This window comes from Ranitomeya imitator, chromosome 8 (genome assembly GCF_032444005.1).
Source record: "Ranitomeya imitator isolate aRanImi1 chromosome 8, aRanImi1.pri, whole genome shotgun sequence".
In the NCBI taxonomy this organism is placed as follows: Eukaryota; Metazoa; Chordata; class Amphibia; order Anura; family Dendrobatidae; genus Ranitomeya; species Ranitomeya imitator.
Window position 1 is genome coordinate 179,558,030 of NC_091289.1, and position 19,440 is coordinate 179,577,469.

General features: G+C 43.5%; 1 protein-coding gene across 2 annotated transcripts in view; it reads left to right on the plus strand.

Annotated features, from left to right (window-relative positions):
- Positions 1-15,106, plus strand: part of AKR1A1 (aldo-keto reductase family 1 member A1) — a 34,092-nt gene extending 18,986 nt beyond the window's left edge. Inside the window, exons 2-9 of one of the 2 annotated variants that reach the window (XM_069738018.1) lie at positions 5,599-5,700; positions 9,046-9,165; positions 9,243-9,394; positions 10,081-10,276; positions 10,363-10,562; positions 12,034-12,106; positions 13,261-13,347; positions 14,865-15,106. In XM_069738018.1, the coding sequence (XP_069594119.1) occupies positions 5,611-5,700; positions 9,046-9,165; positions 9,243-9,394; positions 10,081-10,276; positions 10,363-10,562; positions 12,034-12,106; positions 13,261-13,347; positions 14,865-14,930 (984 nt within the window). In that variant the 5' untranslated portion in view covers positions 5,599-5,610 and the 3' untranslated portion in view covers positions 14,931-15,106. The remainder of the gene's footprint in view (positions 1-5,598; positions 5,701-9,045; positions 9,166-9,242; positions 9,395-10,080; positions 10,277-10,362; positions 10,563-12,033; positions 12,107-13,260; positions 13,348-14,864) is intronic. The other variant, XM_069738020.1, reaches the window with a different exon arrangement.
- The last annotated feature ends 4,334 nt before the right edge of the window (positions 15,107-19,440 follow it).

Sequence of the window (19,440 nt, forward strand, 5' to 3'; positions counted from 1 at the left end):
TCTGCCGTATTTTACTGATCAGTATTATACGGCTTTCTACGGCCGTACAAAATCGCAGCATGCTGCGTTTGTCACCGTACTGCGCAAGAAATACGCCAATGAAAGTCTATGGAAGCGTGAAAAATACGGATTACACACGGACAAGCAGTGTGACTTGCGAGAAATACGCAGCGCTGTTAGAGAGAAAAGCCGGTAATTCAGTGCGGTGTACAGTAAAATCACACTGACAGCTTACAGTAGAATAGGTAGAATAAATGTGTACACATAGAATAGGTATATATATATATATATGTCAGTGAGACACATATATGTATATATATTAATATTTATTCCAGCGCTATACAGCTTGAAAGCCGGTAATTCAATTACCGGCTTTTTCTTTCTCCTTCCTAAAACCCGACATGATTTGAGACATGGTTTACATACAGTAAACCATGTCTTCTCTCCATTTTTTTTTTTTTGCAGATTCCACACTACTAATGTCAGTAGTGTGTATCTGCAAAATTTGGCCGTTCTAGCTCTTAAAATAAAGGGTTAAATGGCGGAAAAAATTGGCGTGGGCTCCCGCGCACTTTTCTCCGCCAGAGTAGTAAAGCCAGTGACTGAGGGCAGATATTAATAGCCTGGAGAGGGTCCACGGTTATTGGGCCCCCCCTGGCTACAAATATCTGCCCCCAGCCACCCCAGAAAAGGCACATCTGGAAGATGCGCCTATTCTGGCACTTGGCCACTCTCTTCCCATTCCCGTGTAGCGGTGGGATATGGGGTAATGAAGGGTTAATGCCACCTTGCTATTGTAAGGTGACATTAAGCCTAATTAATAATGGAGAGGCGTCAATTATGACACCTATCCATTATTAATCCAATTGTAGTAAAGGGTTAAATAAAACACAAACACATTATTTAAAATTATTTTAATGAAATAAAAACAATGGTTGTTGGAGTATTTTATTCTACGCCCAATCCAGTCACTGAAGACCCTCCTTCTGTGAAAGAAAAAACATAATAAACCAACAATATCCTTACCCTCCGCAGATCTGTAACGTCCAACGATGTAAATCCTTCTGAAGGGGTTAAAACATTTTGCAGCAAGGAGCTGTGCTAATGCAATGCTACTCCTCGCTGCAAAACCCCGGGGAATGAGTCTAAATATAGATCAATGATCTATATTTAGCTTCATCTGCGGTGAGGCGCCCTCTGCTGGATGTTCATAGATCGTGGGAACTTACCTAGAAAGCCTGGGAGCTTTCTAGGAAAGTTCCCACGATCTATGAACAGCCAGCAGAGGGCGCCTCACCGCAAATGAAGCTAAATATAGCTCATTGATCTATATTTAGACTCATTCCCCGGGGTTTTGCAGCGAGGAGTAGCATTGCATTAGCAAAGCTCCTTGCTGCAAAATGTTTTAACCCCTTCAGAAGGATTTACATCGTTGGACGTTACAGATCTGCGGAGGGTAAGTATATTGTTGGTTTATTATGTTTTTTCTTTCACAGAAGGAGGGTCTTCAGTGACTGGATTGGGCGTAGAATAAAATACTCCAACAACCATTGTTTTTATTTCATTAAAATAATTTTAAATAATGTGTTTGTGTTTTATTTAACCCTTTCATTCAATTGGATTAATAATGGATAGGTGTCATAATTGACGCCTCTCCATTATTAATTAGGCTTAATGTCACCTTACAATAGCAAGGTGGCATTAACCCTTCATTACCCCATATCCCACCGCTACACGGGAATGGGAAGAGAGTGGCCAAGTGCCAGAATAGGCGCATCTTCCAGATGTGCCTTTTCTGGGGTGGCTGGGGGCAGATATTTGTAGCCAGGGGGGGCCAATAACCGTGGACCCTCTCCAGGCTATTAATATCTGCCCTCAGTCACTGGCTTTACTACTCTGGCGGAGAAAATTGCGCGGGAGCCCACGCCAATTTTTCCCGCCATTTAACCCTTTATTTTAAGAGCTAGAACGGCCAAATTTTGCAGATACACACTACTGACATTAGTAGTGTGGAATCTGCAAAAAAAATGGAGAGAAGACATGGTTTACTGTATGTAAACCATGTCTCAAATCATGTCGGGTTTTAGGAAGGAGAAAGAAAAAGCCGGTAATTGAATTACCGGCTTTCAAGCTGTATAGCGCTGGAAAAAATATTAATATATATACATATATGTGTCTAATGACATATATATATATATATATATATATATATACATACATACATACATACATACATACATACATACATACATACATATATACATATACATACACAGTATATATATATATATATATATATATATATATATATATATATATATTTTTTTTTTTTTTTTCTTTTTGGGACACATGGATCATTTCTATAGCGATATGTTGGTTTTGCAAGCCTGCGAGAAAACCACGCAGTACGGATGCCATACGGATTACATACGGAGGATGCCATGCGCAAAAAACGCTGACACACCCTGCCTACGGAGGAGCTACGGACCACTATTTTCGGGACATTTCAGCGTATTACGGCCGTAATATACGGACCGTATTTTCATACGCTGAGTGTGAAGCCGGCCTAAGCCTAAAGGGATCCTAACCCTAAGCCTAAAGGGATCCTAACCCTAAGCCTAAAGGGATCCTAACCCTAAAGGGATTAGGGGTAGGGTTAGGGTTAGGATCCCTTTAGGGTTAGGGGTAGGGTTAGGATCCCTTTAGGGTTTGGGGTAGGGCTAGGGATAGGGTTAGGATCCCGTTAGGGTTAGGGTTAGGATCCCTTTATGGTTAGGGTTAGGATCCCTTTAGGGTTAGGGTTAGGATCCCTTTATCACCTTTATGGTGGGGGGTGGCATATCAGTGTGTTTTCTGTTTTTTTTTTTTTTTTAAATAAAAACGCATGCGTTTCCATTGACTCCAATGTATTTTTTGACACAAAAAAACGCATGAAAACGCATGCGTTTTTATGTGTCAAAAAAACGCCTCTCAAAAATACTACAAGTTGCATTTCTGAAAAAGAACGCATGCCGTTTCAAAACGCGACCAAACGCGTACAACAAAAAACGCATGCGTTATCAATGTTAAATATAGGGAAAAAAACGCATGCGTTTTTTTTGCAAAAAACGCTGGAGACAAAAACGCAAGTGTGAAACCACCCTTAGTAAATATGTGGCGAATGGCCAGGATGTTGTTTTTTCCTGTAAGGAATTCTTGCTACTTTCGTCTTATTTCACCCTTTTCTGGGATCTTGTGCAATATGAAATTTTCATGAGTTGGAAATAAGCGAATGATGGACAGGAGAAGCCTAGAGGGGAGCACAAGGAGGAGTGCGGGCTCCAACGCTCTCATTATGACCAGGGTCCTCATGCTGGACCTCCCTTCCCCCAATCTCTGGACAGGAAGGCCCTGATCATGTTTATTTCCCTGTGTTTCCGCACAGGAGATCAGGACGATCACCCTCAGACCTCATGCACACGTTGCAGATTTGGTCAGAATTTTTCTTGAGAAAAGAAAACATGTAAATGTTTCCATTATTTCTCTGTGTTTAGGATCCACTCCTGGTTTAGACTTGGATGTGCATTTGCACCTACTCCGATGGGCTGGGCATCATCTAGCAATGCTGGTAATGCTTGCCTGGCACGTCGGGCAGCGCTTTCTCTCTGATCAGTCCTTTGTCCTGACTCTGCTGGATTTTTGGTGGTTTTGTTACCTGGTATGACCTGACACTCCCAGCCACCGCTGCCCCTCCTCTACTGACATTCACCCACCTGTGCCAGGCAAGACCGGTCCTGTATCTGTGTATAGTCAGTGCCATAGTGACGCCATCCTGTTATAATAGGCGAGGGCTGGCTCTGAGCCTAAGCTTCCACTCCTTCCCAGTTACTGTGCCTGTATGGCTCCTCACCAAGCTTTCTACATGTCCTGAATTACATATACACAAATTACATATTATCTAGTGTCAGTCTTTACTGTACTTCAGGCATTCTATTCATGAATCAGGATGAAAGGTTTTGTAGATTTGTACAGAATCTGTTTTCTTTCATCTTTAACTTTGTAAGATTTATTGATAAAGTCTGTAGGGTTTCCTGGATGAGCTCTACAGATGTAACGGTTGTTTTGGTGCACTCCCCTCATTATGTAACACAAGCCCCTCCTGTAATCCTCCTGCACTTGTGTGCACTCAGTATTTTGCACAGAAGAAGCAGAAATGAGGAAAAAACTGGGAACTTGTGGCCTTAAGGTTGTTATGCAATAATGGACTGTAGCACGCCAGGACAGACGCTAGAGCATGATGGGAAGTGTAGTCTGGAGGATTGCATCACTGATGCCCATTTAATTTTATTTTACTTTTTAAAGGGCCACTAGCATACTAAGCCCAATGTCTTTAATAGTGCTGGATCGTTATAAAAGGAGCGGCTGACAAGAGGCACATCAAGATGTCACATGAGTGCCAGTGACGAGGTCTTCACATTGCGGAGGCAGCCTAGTAATCCTTGCAAGAAGCGCCCAGGATGCCAGCATTTGAGTGCCAGCCAAGGAAGCGTGCACTGCCCCGGTCCAGCTGCCAAGGAGTAACAAAGTGGATGCCGGAGCAGGGTCCCACAAATCTTTGTACTCCTCTCTGTAAAATCGGTCCGAGTATGCTGATCACAGTGTAATCTGATTTTTTTTTTTTTTTTCAGAAGTGGAGAGAAAAAAAGTTTCTCTAACTTCTGTATAATATCAGTTGGTGAAAATCAGTCTGCATTTAGATGTCATCCGAGTGCAGACCGTTTATTTTTTTTTTTTTTTCCCCGTGGACCCATAGAGTTGGAACAGGCGAGTGCCATATGAATGTCGGAGGTGAATCGCGCATCCTGCAATCTTTGTCAGTTGGTCTGATGAAAACATCGCACATCTGAACAGCTCCATGGAATTACATGGGGACGAGTATTAGCCGTCAAAACAAGAGAGAGAACTCATCCAAGTTATACGGTCGTCTGCACAAGCCCGAAGGAACTGATTATAGGGCAGGGCATTGCTCCACTTTCTATCACTCATCGCGCTGAAGAACATTAGATTCAACCTCTCCACAACCTGAAATGGCTGATAACAGGGAGCAACAGGCTGTATGCACTTGTTCTGCAATCTGCCTCTTTGCTACATGAAATGGCTGATAACAGGGAGTAATAGGTTGTATTAAACTGTGCAGTAAACAGTGCAGCTGTAATGTCCCTTTAAAGCCGTAATCTTTGGCATCATACCACAGCTCGGTACCGTCTCCTGATTCATCGGTGCCACACAGTGGCCGCGGGCGCCGTGCGACTCACCATTTAGTATAATGGGAAGTGATGGGTGAGGTCTGGACGCTCATGTGATGTGTATTCAGGAGGAAAACGGACATTATTAACCCTTTCTATGCACTGCTCATTGCCGCAGTGCAGGTCAAGAAATATCGGGGCTCAGGACCTTCCGCTGTCTTAGTTAATCCTATCACTACAACCACTCAACCCTTATATTTAGGGAGATGGCGGCCATATTGCCTTTCACCTAAGATTTCCCAGGAGTCTGTATTAAGTTTTCTGCGATATGATCGTCTTCTTGATTTTGGTTTCTGCTCCCTTTTTTTCCCAGTACAAGGTGAACATGGCGTCAGCAGTTATATATGAGACCTTACACACCGGCCAGAAGATACCCATTATCGGACTGGGCACCTGGAAGAGCGCACCTGGCCAGGTAAGGATTAGACTAGGGTGTATCTATCATCTGCCTCTCTGGACTCCTAGAAAGCAGTGTGATCTCCAGAATGCCCTGCGATGGATCTCCCCAGGAAGAGAATACATGATCTAATGTATGTGAGCTTGTAGGAAATCTTTCCAGGTGATTGTCGCTTTCATCATATTTTCACTTTGGCGCGGGGTGATTATTCCAGTCTTTTGCTTTGATCTCAGGAAAAGTGTTTCCTGCCCTTATTCAGTGAGTGCAGCTGTCGGCTCTACATACGGAGCACAGATCAGTGACACAATCATCCCGGTGAGAGGCGCACAATGGCGAGCGGGGAATGCATGAATAGGATCTGAAGTGAAGCCCCTTATTATGTCTGTTTCTGATGCTGAGGGTCTGGCGGGCCGCATCTGTTCATCACAATGGCGGGGTCAGTGTTATAGAGGCACAAAATGAAAAAAAAACAAAAACATACCCTGCATTGTATTCTGTAGAGTGAATGAGCTGTGGCCATTTATGAGCTGAGGGACTTATTTTTTTATTTTTTTTTTAATAAAAAAAAAATTAACATTTTAATTTATCACCTACATATCACATACAAAATGAATCTCCATAAACAGCAGTCACTGTATACATACATTACTTATCTTGTATTATACCCCAGAGCTGCACTCACTGTTCTGCTGGTGCAGTCGCTGTGTACATACATTACATTACTAATCCTGAGTTACATCCTGTATTCTACTCCAGAGCTGCACTCACTATTGTGCTGGTGCAGTCACTGTGTACATACATTACATTACTGATCCTGAGTTACATCCTGTATTATACTCCAGAGCTGCACTCACTGTTCTGCTGGTGCAGTCACTGTGTACATACATTACATTACTAATCCTGAGTTACATCCTGTATTCTACTCCAGAGCTGCACTCACTATTGTGCTGGTGCAGTCACTGTGTACATACATTACATTACTGATCCTGAGTTACATCCTGTATTATACTCCAGAGCTGCACTCACTGTTCTGCTGGTGCAGTCACTGTGTACATACATTACTAATCCTGAGTTACATCCTGTATTATACCCCAGAGCTGCACTCACTATTTGGCAGGTACTGTGTTCATACGTTACATGAGCTTCTTCTTATGTCGGGGTCACACTAGGGCTATGTGCACACGTTCAGGAATTTTCACTTTTTTTTTTGCGTTTTTCGCTATAAAAACGTGATAAAACCGCTAAAAAAAAGCATACATTAAGCATCCTATTAGAATGCAATCCGCAATTTTTGTGCACATGTTGCGTTTTTTTTCCGCGGCGGAATCGCATTGCGGAAAAAAATTGCAGGGATTCCGCACACATAGGAATGCATTGATCTGCTCACTTTCCACATGTGGCTATGCCCACCATGCGGGAAGTAAGTGGATCATGTGCGGTTGGTACCCAGGGTGGAGGAGAGGAGACTCTCCTCCAGGCCCTGGGAACCATATAATTGTTAAAAAAAAATAAAATAAATCGTGATATTCTCACCTTCCGGCGTCCCCGGCAGCCTTTCCGCTCATTGCGATGCTTCGTTCCCAGTAATGGTTTGCGGCAATGACCTGTGATTACGTGGGTCTCGTGAGACCGCTATGTCATCTGAGGTCATTGCCGCGAGGTATTACTGGGAACGGGATCATCGCGAGGAGCGGGAAGGCTGCCGGGGACGCCGGAAGGTGAGAATATCATGATTTTTTTTTTTTATTATTTTTAACATTAGATCTTTTTACTATTGATGTTACATAGGCAGCATCAATCGTAAAAAGTTGGTCACATTTGTCAATCACTATGTTTGACAAGTGTGACCAACCTGTCAATCAGTTTTCCAATCGATGCTACAGATCGCTTGGAAAACGCTAGCATTCTGCAAGCTAGTTACGCTTGTAAAATGCTAGTGTTTAGTGGGAAAACGCATGCCAATTCCGCATGCGTTTTACCCGCAGCACAGTTGCGGAATTGCCGCGGAAATTTCCGCGGTAATTCCGGACGTGTACACATAGCCTTAATGTATGGAAAATCGGTCTGAGTCTCCCTGCCGAGAGTCGCACAAGTGTTCTCCGTATGGTCATCCGTGTGTTATACGTTTGCAATGCGATGGTGCGATTTTCTCGCTCCTATGTATCTGTATGACCTCTGTATGACTTTACATTCTCACTGCTTTTCCTCATTGAATTTAATGGCTTAATGGGCTGAAATGAGGAAAATGTGTGCGTATTTGTCGCAAGCTAGACGAATGGTCCGTGTGGTGTCCGAGTTTTTCTCGCACCCATAGGCTTGCATTGGCGATTCTTGGACGATATATGCGTACAATCACACAATTCTGCGATTTCACACGCACGTCTAATATGCCTGAAAACAATTACGATGATGTGAGCTGCCCCATAGATTAACACTGGTCCGAGTACTGTGCGATGTTTTCTCACATATCACTCACCTGTATTCTACGGTAATGTGACTCCGGCCTTACCCACAGATTTGCCAGTAGAGGTGATGATCAGAAGACTGGTGCATGTCAGCCTAGAACGCACATTTTCCCGCTTTTATCTTATAGTGCGCTGTGTGGTTCTTCCGTGTATTTAATCAGCAGAATTTTGAGTGCAGCTCTGGAGGTGAATTAAATATGACATAACAAGAAAGCAGAAAACTGCAACCTTCAATGATCCTGGAGTATTTTTTTTTTTTTTTTTTGTTCAGTCCACCAATTCCATTGCTTTCTGTAGAATGTCTTTCTCATTGTCTTTTATCCTCTTGCAGTCGGTGATGATGAATCACATTCACATTGATGCTTTTCAATGAAGGGAAAAAAAAGTGCATTTTATGTTTAGAATAAACGAATATGATTGACTACACGGATCTATGTTTTATTTTGTTGGGTTCCAGTGTCCCTTTTCTATGGGGTATTCTCTATATAAAGTTTCTTAGATTTGTTGTGATAATAGGGTCCCCAAATCAGTGACTGCTCTGGAGATTAGTCATCATGCAGGCGCCCTCTGGTGGAGAAACGCATGTACTACATCATTGCATTTTCACCTCCAGAAGCATCACCTCTTTTATTACTGGTGCTCCCCAACCGCCATCACAGTAGTAAAGTTGTGCCCTAGATAACATCACTGCAGTGATGTGGAGCAGCGACCATCTCTGGCATTGCAGAGGACGTGTTGGCTGCTAATACTCATGTCCAACATTAGCCTTTCCGTTGAATACACACCATGTAGCACATACAGATCTACACGAGAGCATTGCAGTGTTTGTCTATGTTTATGGCCTTCTGATAACCCCCAAAATGTTCCTGCGTATTAATGACAGTTTTCTTGCTGACAGGTGAGAGATGCAGTAAAATATGCACTAGGAGTTGGATATCGCCACATAGACTGCGCCTCTGTGTATGGAAATGAGACAGAAGTGGGAGAAGCCATAAAAATGAGTCTCTGCTCTGATCAGGTAAAATTTGGGGATTTACAGTTCTCTGATATTTTTTGTTACCCAGAAAATATCATTGTCCCGGCTATTGCTTGCAGGGCCTAAAAAGAGAAGACATATTTGTAACCTCCAAGCTGTGGAATAACAAGCATCACCCTGAAGATGTAGAAGGAGCTTTGACGAAGACCCTGGAAGATCTGCAGCTTGAATATCTGGACCTGTACCTCATGCACTGGCCTTATGCCTTCAAGTAAGTGAGTACATAGGCTAAGGGTGGAAGATGGAGGGGGCGAAGAAGGGATCAATGGGCTGGAATAAAGGAGGGATCATTTGGCTTGGGGTGAAGGATAAATCAATGGGCAAAGATAGAATCAATTGGATAGGGGTGGAAGATGGATCCATGAGATGGAGGTGAAGGATGGATCAGTGAGCTCTGGGTGGAGGATGGATCAACGGGCTTAGGGTAGAGGATGGATCAATGGCCGAGGGGTGAAGGAAGAATCAGTGGTATAGGGTTTGAGGATGGAATTAATGGGCTAGGGGTGAAGAGTGGATCAATGGGCTGGGGGTGATGGTTGAACGGAGGTTAGAGGGTATGATGGGCTAGGGTACATGGAGCAATGGATTAGAGGATGGATAGATGAACTCAATGTGTAGGATGTATAGATAAATGTATAGAAGGGGTGGAGAATGGAAAGGTTGGGGGTGGGGATGCATGAGCTAGGAGTAGAGGATGGCTTAATTGTCTAGGTTAGAAGATGGAGTAGAGTATGTATAGGATAGACAGACATATGTGGTGAGCATGGACTGGTTGTGGATGGCGGCAGTGGTGAGGTCGGCTGCATTGTCTGGAGGTAATGTACTTGTTGTACAGATCAGAGGTATTGCAGCACAATGCAGTGATCCTCGGCTACATCATCACCTCCTTTGCTACAGGAGAGGAGATAATATCTTTCCACAAAACCCAGACGGCTCCCTGCAGTATGACTACACCGACTACAAAGACACGTGGAAGGCCATGGAGAAGCTGGTGGAGAAGGGTCTGACCAAGGCCATCGGTCTGTCCAACTTCAACAAGAGGCAGATTGAGGACATCCTGAGCATCGCTGCTGTGAAGCCGGCTGTGCTGCAGGTATAAACTTGGTAAGGCCTCATGTGGCCCCGGATCCGTGTCTGGTATTTGGCCTTTAACGTCATGTAAATTTTTTTTGTGTGCAGGTGGAGTGTCACCCGTACCTGGCTCAGAACGAGCTCATCGCCTTCTGCCACAAGAACGGTCTCGTCTTCATTGGTTACAGTCCACTCGGATCTCCTGACCGCAGCTGGAGGAAACCCGAGGACCCGGTTCTGCTGGAGGAGCCCTGCATCTTGGAGATGGCAAAGAAATACTCCAAATCCGAGGCCCAGATCCTTCTCAGGTACACGACAAGAGGACAAGAAACATTACCTGTAGCTCCGTGCATCTACAGTGCCTTGCAAAAGTACTTGGCCCCCTGGAACTTTTCAACCTCTTCCCACATATCATGCTTCAAACATAAAGACACCAAATGTAAATTTTTGGTGAAGAATCAACAAGTGGAACACAATTGTGAAGTTGAACAAAATTTATTGGTTATTTAACATTTTTGTGGAAATTCAAAAACTGAAAAGCGTGGGGTGCAATATTATTCGGCCCCTTTAACTTAATTCTTTGTTGCGCCACCTTTTGCTGCAATTACAGCTGCAAGTCTCTTGGGGTATGTCTCTATCAGGTTTGTACATCGAGAGACTGAAATTCTCGCCCATTCTTCCTTGGCAAACAGCTCGAGCTCAGTGAGGTTTGATGGAGATCGTTTGTGAACAGCAGTTTTCAGCTCTTTCCACAGATTCTCGATTGGATTGAGGTCTGGACTCTGACTCGGCCATTCTAACACCTGGATACGTTTATTTGTGAACCATTCCATTGTAGATTTTGCTTTATGTTTGGGATCATTGTCTTGTTGGAAGACAAATCTCCATCCCAGTCTCGGGTCTTTTGCAGACTCCAACAGGTTTTCTTCAAGATTGGTCCTGTATTAGTCTTCTCCTTGTTTGAGATGAAAGTTTAGAGGGACGGTCGGGTCTTGGTAGATTTGCAGTGGTATGATACTCCTTCCATTTCAATATGATCGCTTGCACAGTGCTCTTTGGGATGTTTAAAGTTTTGGAAATCATTTTGTATCCAAATCCGGCTTTAAACTTCTCCACAACAGTATCACGGACCTGCCTGTTGTGTTCCATGGTCTTCATGATGCTCTCTGTGCTTCATACAGAACCCTGAGACTATCACAGAGCAGGTGCATTTATACGGAGACTTGATTACACACAGGTGGATTATATTTATCATCACTAGCCATTTAGGACAACATTGGATCATTCAGAGATCCACAATGAACTTCTGGAGTGAGTTTGCTGCACTGAAAGTAAAGGGGCCGAATAATATTGCACGCCCCACTTTTCAGTTTTTGAATTTCCACAAAAATTTTAAATAACCAATAAATTTCGTACTTCACAATTGTGTTCCACTTGTTGTTGATTTTTCACCAAAAATTTACATTTGGTATGTTTAGGCTTGAAGCATGATATGTGGGAAAAGGTAAAAAAGTTTAAGGGGGCCGAATACTTTTGCAAGGCACTGTATAGTCCTTATTAATACTATAATTGCTATTGGCCGTTGTACTTTGGGGTCCCATACCTGCACCCAGTTGCCTAGCCGAGGCGGTAAATATTTTTTTTTCTCCTCCTATGGATATTTGGTTTAGAACATTCACAAAATATATGTGATTTTTATCAACACATCGATATTTGATCCCCTGGGATGTAGTGAACTACAGATGTTTAATTACTATAGCGGCCGTCTTTATATTCCAGGTTTCAGGTGCAGAGGAGAGTCGTTACCATCCCAAAAAGCGTCACCCCTTCCCGGATCCTTCAGAATTTTCAGGTGAGCAAACATCTGTATATTATATTCAGTATATGACTCGGAGGTCTCTGCAGTGGCTGTGAAACTACAAATCCCAGCAAGTCATGTCACTATAAGAACAAATTGGAGTTAATTTCACAGCATCTGAAGAATCAGAGGAACAAACACACTGCTCAAAAAAATAAAGGGAACACTTAAACAACAGAATATAACTCCAAGTAAATCAAACTTCTGTGAAATCAAACTGTCCACTTAGGAAGCAACACTGATTGACAATCAATTTCACATCCTGTTGTGCAAATGGAATAGACAACAAATGAAAATTATTGGCAATTATCAAGACACCCTCAATAAAGGAGTGGTTCTGCAGGTGGGGACCACAGACCACATCTCAGTACCAATGCTTTCTGGCTGATGTTTTGGTCACTTTTGAATGTTGGTTGTGCTTTCACACTCGTGGTAGCATGAGACGGACTCTACAACCCACACAAGTGGCTCAGGTAGTGCAGCTCATCCAAGATGGCACATCAATGCGAGCTATGGCAAGAAGGTTTGCTGTGTCTGTCAGTGTAGTGTCAAGACGCTGGAGGCGCTACCAGGAGACAGGCCAGTACACCAGGAGACGTGGAGGGGGCTGAAGGAGGCAACATCCCAGCAGCAGGACGGCTACCTCCGCCTTTGTGCAAGGAGGAACAGGAGAAGCACTACCAGAGCCCTGCAAAATGACCTCCAGCAGGTCACAAATGTGCATGTGTCTGCACAAATGGTTAGAAACTGACTCCATGAGGAAGGTCTGAGTGCCCGACGTCCACAGATGGGGGTTGTGCTCACAGCCCAACACCGTGCAGGACGCTTGGCATTTGCCACAGAACACAAGGATTGTCAAATTCACCACTGGCGCCCTGTGCTCTTCACAGATGAAAGCAGGTTCACACTGAGCAGTGTACATGTTTATGTGGGTCAATATGAGTCGGATCGCCGCTGGCATTTCAGTGATGATCATGATTTGGGCACTGTATACATTGGGTTAATTTAACCTTTCTTATGTCAGAACATTAAAGGGATGGAGACTTACGGAGATACATAGATACCGTATCTACATCCTGCCTGGCTGATATGGGTGGACATTAATGCGGATGGTGATTTTTATTTACCGTATCTTGTTTCCCGGCCAGGTCTTTGATTTCAGTCTGACAGAAGAAGAGATGAAGCAGATTGGAGCCCTCAACAAGAACTGGAGATACATCATTCCTCTAATCACTGTGAGTCTGCTGAGATCATGGCCAGGTTGTGGGGGACACTGTGTGAGAAATGAGGTGACACTGTGGTCTGTGCACACGTTACGTTTTTATCATGTATTTTTTTTTTTTTCTGCCCAGATTTGCCACAAAACCTGAAGGATTTCCTAGTACAAGCAAAGTGAGATTCCTGCAGTCTCATGCACTAGTTGCTTATTTTTCACTTGCAGATTTGATGCACATTTAAATCTACAGTATGTCAATCCTTTCAGTGTTTTTGCTGCAGATTTTACCCATACTAATGAGTGGGAAAAATGCATAAGAAGGCATGCAAAAGAGACAAGTATTTTATGTTGCGTTTTTTTTTTATCCCAACACATCAGATTTGCAGAAGTGTGCACATATTGAAAGTGTGCATATACCCTTACACCTAGTCATTAAATCCTAATCCAATAATGGAGTTATGATTATGCACTTTACCGGGTTTTTACCTACTGTCCTTTGGAGAACAGGCTGCATCATGACAAGCTCTTCTCAATTATAGTGACACACAGCCTAAATGTAGCAGAAGGGGTTGTGTGCACACGTTGCGGATTGGGGTGCAGAATTTTCTGCACAAAATCTGCATCTCCTGGCAGAAAACGCAAGTGCAGATTTGATGCGTTTTTTTTAATGCTGATTTTGTGCTTTTTTTTGTTGCGGATTTTGTGCGAATTACATGCGTTTTTTACCACTGCGGATTTCTATAATAGAAGGGTGCAGAAACGCTGCAGATCCGCACAAAAGAAGTGACATGCTCCTTCTTTTGATCCGCAGTGTTTTTCATGCGGACGTTTCCACACCATTAGCACAGCATTTTTTTTTTCCTATTGATTTACATTGTGCTGTAAATCACTTTGCGGATCTGCAGCGTTTCTGCGCGGAAAAACGCTGCGGATCCGCAATAAATCCGCATCGTGTGCACACAGCCTTACTGTATGTATCACCCTTATTTTCAGGATCTGACTCTTTATTTATTGGAAGAAAGAGATAGAGTCCAAGTCAGTTGAAAAAACCGTACATGTTCCATTTATTCTGCCATAAATAGCATCTATAGCAGAATAAATGGAACCATGACGTTTTTTTTTTCACCTGAATTGGAACTTTTTTTGACTATGTGCCCTTTGTAATTGTCCAATATTGGAATGCTGTGAGCCACCTTCATTTTTATTATCTTATTTATTGGAGTAATGGAAACTTATTTTTGGAGATCCTTTAGGGATCATATTGGAAAATTGGACAATTTCACAATATCATCCAAATTACTTCTTTTACAGCTGCAGAGAGTCCAACAAACCTTTGTGGCTGTGCGGAAATGTTAAGATTTATAAAATATGTGAAAATAACCGCTACAATCCTATATTTGGGACTCGCTCATAATGCAATTTCCCTGCCCGGTCAGACATTTCATGCCCTGTAGTGACCAATGTCTGTCGGTCCTTCTCGCAGTATTCATTGCCATATATTTAGAGTCACACCAGATTTTATTTTATCTTTTGCAGGTTGATGGAAAGTCTGTTGCCCGGGATGCTGGACACCCCATGTATCCGTTCAATGACCCGTACTAAGTGGCGTCACCCGAAATCTGCACTGGCTTTGCCAGTCTCCGCCGTTTTCTGTGCAGCAGTCTTAGGTCATAATGTTCAACGCTTTGTAATAAATCTTGAGCTTTGTATGAAAAAAAAAAAAAAACTTGTTGTGGTCGTATAATTTAATTCAATTAAAAATCACCTTGCTGTAAATTATTCTGGGGACGGGTGCAGTTGATATTTCTGCTCCTTGTATATTACCACAACAGAAAAATGACAGATGTACGAAAACTAATGCACCATAACAATCCTCACAGAGCATTGTCTGTGCTGGATCCTCAGAAACAAAGACTTCTGTGAAGCAGTGATTCTGTTCAGATCTCTAGCAGGAGCAAAGGGCAGAAAAGTCACCAACGCTGTACTAACTCCATAACTGCAGCGTCCAGACCTCTGGTATAACATCAGCACAAACACTGCGCCCCCGCCGGGAGCTTCATGGCCGAGCAGCTGCCGTACATCACCAAGCACAATGCTGAGCGTTGGATGGAGTGGTGTAAAACCGCCAGCACAGGGCTCTGGAGGAGATGTGTTCTATGCAGTGATGGATCCCACTTCTCCATTTTGGCGTCTGATTTTGGTGATTCCAGGAGGTTACCCTCCTGACTGCATTGTGCCGGCTGTACAGATGGTAGAGGATAATGCTATAGGCTGTTATCAGGGGGCGGCCTTGGCCCCTTAGTTCCAGTGACACCTTAAGGCTATGTGCACACGTCCGGAAAGTATGCAGAAAATCCTGAGGATTTCTGCAGGAATTCTGCACGCGTTTTTATCGCGTATTTTGCTCTTTTTTTTTTTGTGCAGATTTTTCGCGGTTTTTTTCCGGAGGTTCCCAATGCAATAATATAGTGGGAAATCCTCTTAAAATCCATAAAATTAATAAACATGCTGCGTATTTTTCCGCATGCGTTTTTTTTTGTGGAAAAAAAAAACCGCAACATGTGCACAAAAATTGCTGAAACCATTAAAAATGATGGGATGCTTAATGTATACGTTTTGCCGCGGAAAGCCGCCGAAAAAAACGTGCGAATAATCCGGAACGTGTGCACATAGCCTAAAGCTTCCATCATAATACATTGTGGACGACTAGCTTTAGCATTGAGGGAACAGTTTGGGGAAAACCATTTTCTGTTCCCCATGACTGTGTCCAGTGCACCAGGTCCGTACAGACATGGAGGAGCCCAGATCTCAGCCTCATCCATCAGTTTTGGGATGAACTAGAACAGAGATTGTGAGCCGGCTCTTGACCCTAACCTCAGTGTCTGACCTCACAAATGCTCTTCTGAATGAAGGGGCAAAAATTCACACAGCCGCCTCCAAAATCTTGTAGAAACTCTTCCCAGAAGAGCGGGAGCTGTTAGGGTATGTGCACACGATGCAGATTTTGCTGCGGATCCGCAGCTGCGGATAAAGATTATTATCCGCAGCAGTTTCCCATGAGTTTACAGTACAATGTAAACCTATGGGAAACCAAAAAGGCTGTGCTCATGCTGCGGAAAAAAACGTGCGGAAACACAGCGTTTTATTTTCCGCAGCATGTCAATTCTTTGTGCGGAATCCGCAGCGTTTTTACATCTGCTCCAATATAAAACTGCAGATGTAAATCCGCAGCGGAATCCGCAATAGAAAATGCAATAAATCCGCAGGGACAACCGCTGCGGATTTATCAAATCCGATGCGGAAAAATCCGCAGAGGAGCTCTATACGTGTGCACATAGCCTTATAGCATTGAAGGGTCACTAGGGACAATATCACTTGATAAGGGGCACTGAAAGGGCATTATTACTTTACAGGAATCACTTGGAGCATTATTACTTTTTAAAGGGGCAACGTTTCTCCTTGCAGAGAATGCCAAGCCGGTGTAAGGAGACTTATAGGCCAAACATGGCTTGGGAGGAATATATTAAATATTAGCAAAGTGAGAATAACTCCCTAAAAATCTCTATCAAACCACAAAACTTAGCTTTATTAGTATTTTTATTATAGTAAAATGCATAAGGGTATAAAATCTTGTCCCTAATCTGCCTCAAATTATTTTCATAGTTATCGCTTGTATGTGTTCATTTGGGGGACTTGTGATATAAGTATTGATTACCCTAGTCTGCTATATAGGTGGTGGACCCCCAGGGTGTCATCAAATGTACATACACAAGTGATAACTATTAAAATAATAATTTGAGGCTGATTAGGGACAATATTTTCTACCTTTAGCCATCATAATATAATGTAAATACTAATAAAAGCTAAGTTTGATAGAGAGGGATTTCTATGGGGTTCTCCCCACTTTGTAGAGACTTATAGGCCATGCAATGACCCTCTGGGAATATAAATATGCAAATAGCCACTTCAGAAGGAAGAAGACTTTATCTCCGGCGCCACCTAATGGATGTAGCAATTCTCACCGAGCCTGGCCACATGACTTAGGATCAGAAGCAGATACTCCATTTGAAGACTCGTCTTTCGGGGATGTTTCCCCTCCTCAGTGCAAAGCAGGAGATCTGATTTGGCTAGTAATCGATATTGACTTTTAGGATTGGGCTTTATTTGGCTGCAGAGCTACGGACAGTATTATATTTACACTAGATGGTGGCCCGATTCTAACGCATCGGGTATTCTAGAATATGCATGTCCACGTAGTATATTGCCCAGCCACGTAGTATATTGCCCAGCCACGTAGTATATTGCCCAGTCACATAGTATATTGCACAGCTCACGTAGTATATTGCACAGCTCACGTAGTATATTGTCCAGTCACGTAGTATATTGCACAGCTCACGTAGTATATTGCACAGCGACGTAGTATATTGCCCAGTCACATAGTATATTGCACAGCTCACGTAGTATATTGCCCGGCCACGTAGTATATTGCCCAACAACGTAGTATATTGCCCAGCGACGTAGTATATTGCCCAGTCACGTAGTATATTGCCCAGCTACATAGTATATTGCACAGCGACGTAGTATATTGCCCAGTCACATAGTATATTGCACAGCTCACGTAGTATATTGCACAGCGACGTAGTATATTGCCCAGTCACATAGTATATTGCACAGCTCACGTAGTATATTGCCCAGCGACGTAGTATATTGCCCAGTCACGTAGTATATTGCCCAGCCACGTAGTATATTGCACAGCGACGTAGTATATTGCACAGCGACGTAGTATATTGCCCAGTCACATAGTATATTGCACAGCTCACATAGTATATTGCCCGGCCACGTAGTATATTGCCCAGTCACATAGTATATTGCCCAGCGACGTAGTATATTGCCCAGTCACGTAGTATATTGCACAGCGACGTAGTATATTGCCCAGTCACATAGTATATTGCACAGCTCACGTAGTATATTGCCCGGCCACGTAGTATATTGCCCAGTCACATAGTATATTGCCCAGCGACGTAGTATATTGCCCAGTCACGTAGTATATTGCCCAGCCACGTAGTATATTGCCCAGCCACGTAGTATATTGCACAGTGACGTAGTATATTGCCCAGCCACTTAGTATATTGCCCAGTCACGTAGTATATTGCCCAGTCACGTAGCATATTGCCCAGCCACGTAGTATATTGCCCATCCACGTAGTATATTGCCCAGCCACGTAGTATATTGCCCAGTCACGTAGTATATTGCCCAGTCACGTAGCATATTGCCCAGCCACGTAGTATATTGCCCATCCACGTAGTATATTGCCCAGCCACGTAGTATATTGCCCAGCCACGTAGTATATTGCCCAGCCACGTAGTATGCAGCACAGAGCCACGTAGTATGCAGCACAGAGCCACGTAGTATATTGCCCAGCCACGTAGTATATAACAGTGGCCACGTAATATATAGCACAGACCACGGAGTATATCACACAGCCCACATAGTATATAACACTGCCTATGTACTATACAGCACAGAGCCACGCGGTATGTAACACCGCCCACGTAGTATACAGCAGTGTGGGCATCATATCCCTGTTAAAAAAATAATTAAAATAAAAAATAGTTATATACTCACCCTCTGGCGGGATCCACCGAAGCTCCGGCGATACGCGCACGGCTGCCGCCATCTTCCGTTCCCAGGATGCATTGCGAAATTACCCAGATGACTTAGCGGTCTCGCGAGACCGCTAAGTATTCTGGGTAATTTCGCAATGCATCTATGGGAATGGAAGATGGCAGAGGCCATGCGCGGCTCAGCGGACTACGGAGGGTGAGTATAGCAGTTTTTTTTTGTTTTTTTTAATTATTTTTAACATGACATTTTTTTACTATTGATGCCGCATAGGCAGCATCAATAGTAAAAAGTTGGGGACACACAGGGTTAATACCGGCGGTAACAGAGTGCGTTACCCGCGGCATAACGCGGTCCGTTACCGCCGGCATTAACCCTGTGTGAGCGGTGGCCGGAGGGGAGTATGCGGGCGCTGGGCACTGACTGCGGGGAGTAAGGAGCGGCCATTTTCTTCCGGACTGTGCCCGTCGCTGATTGGTTGTGGCTGTTT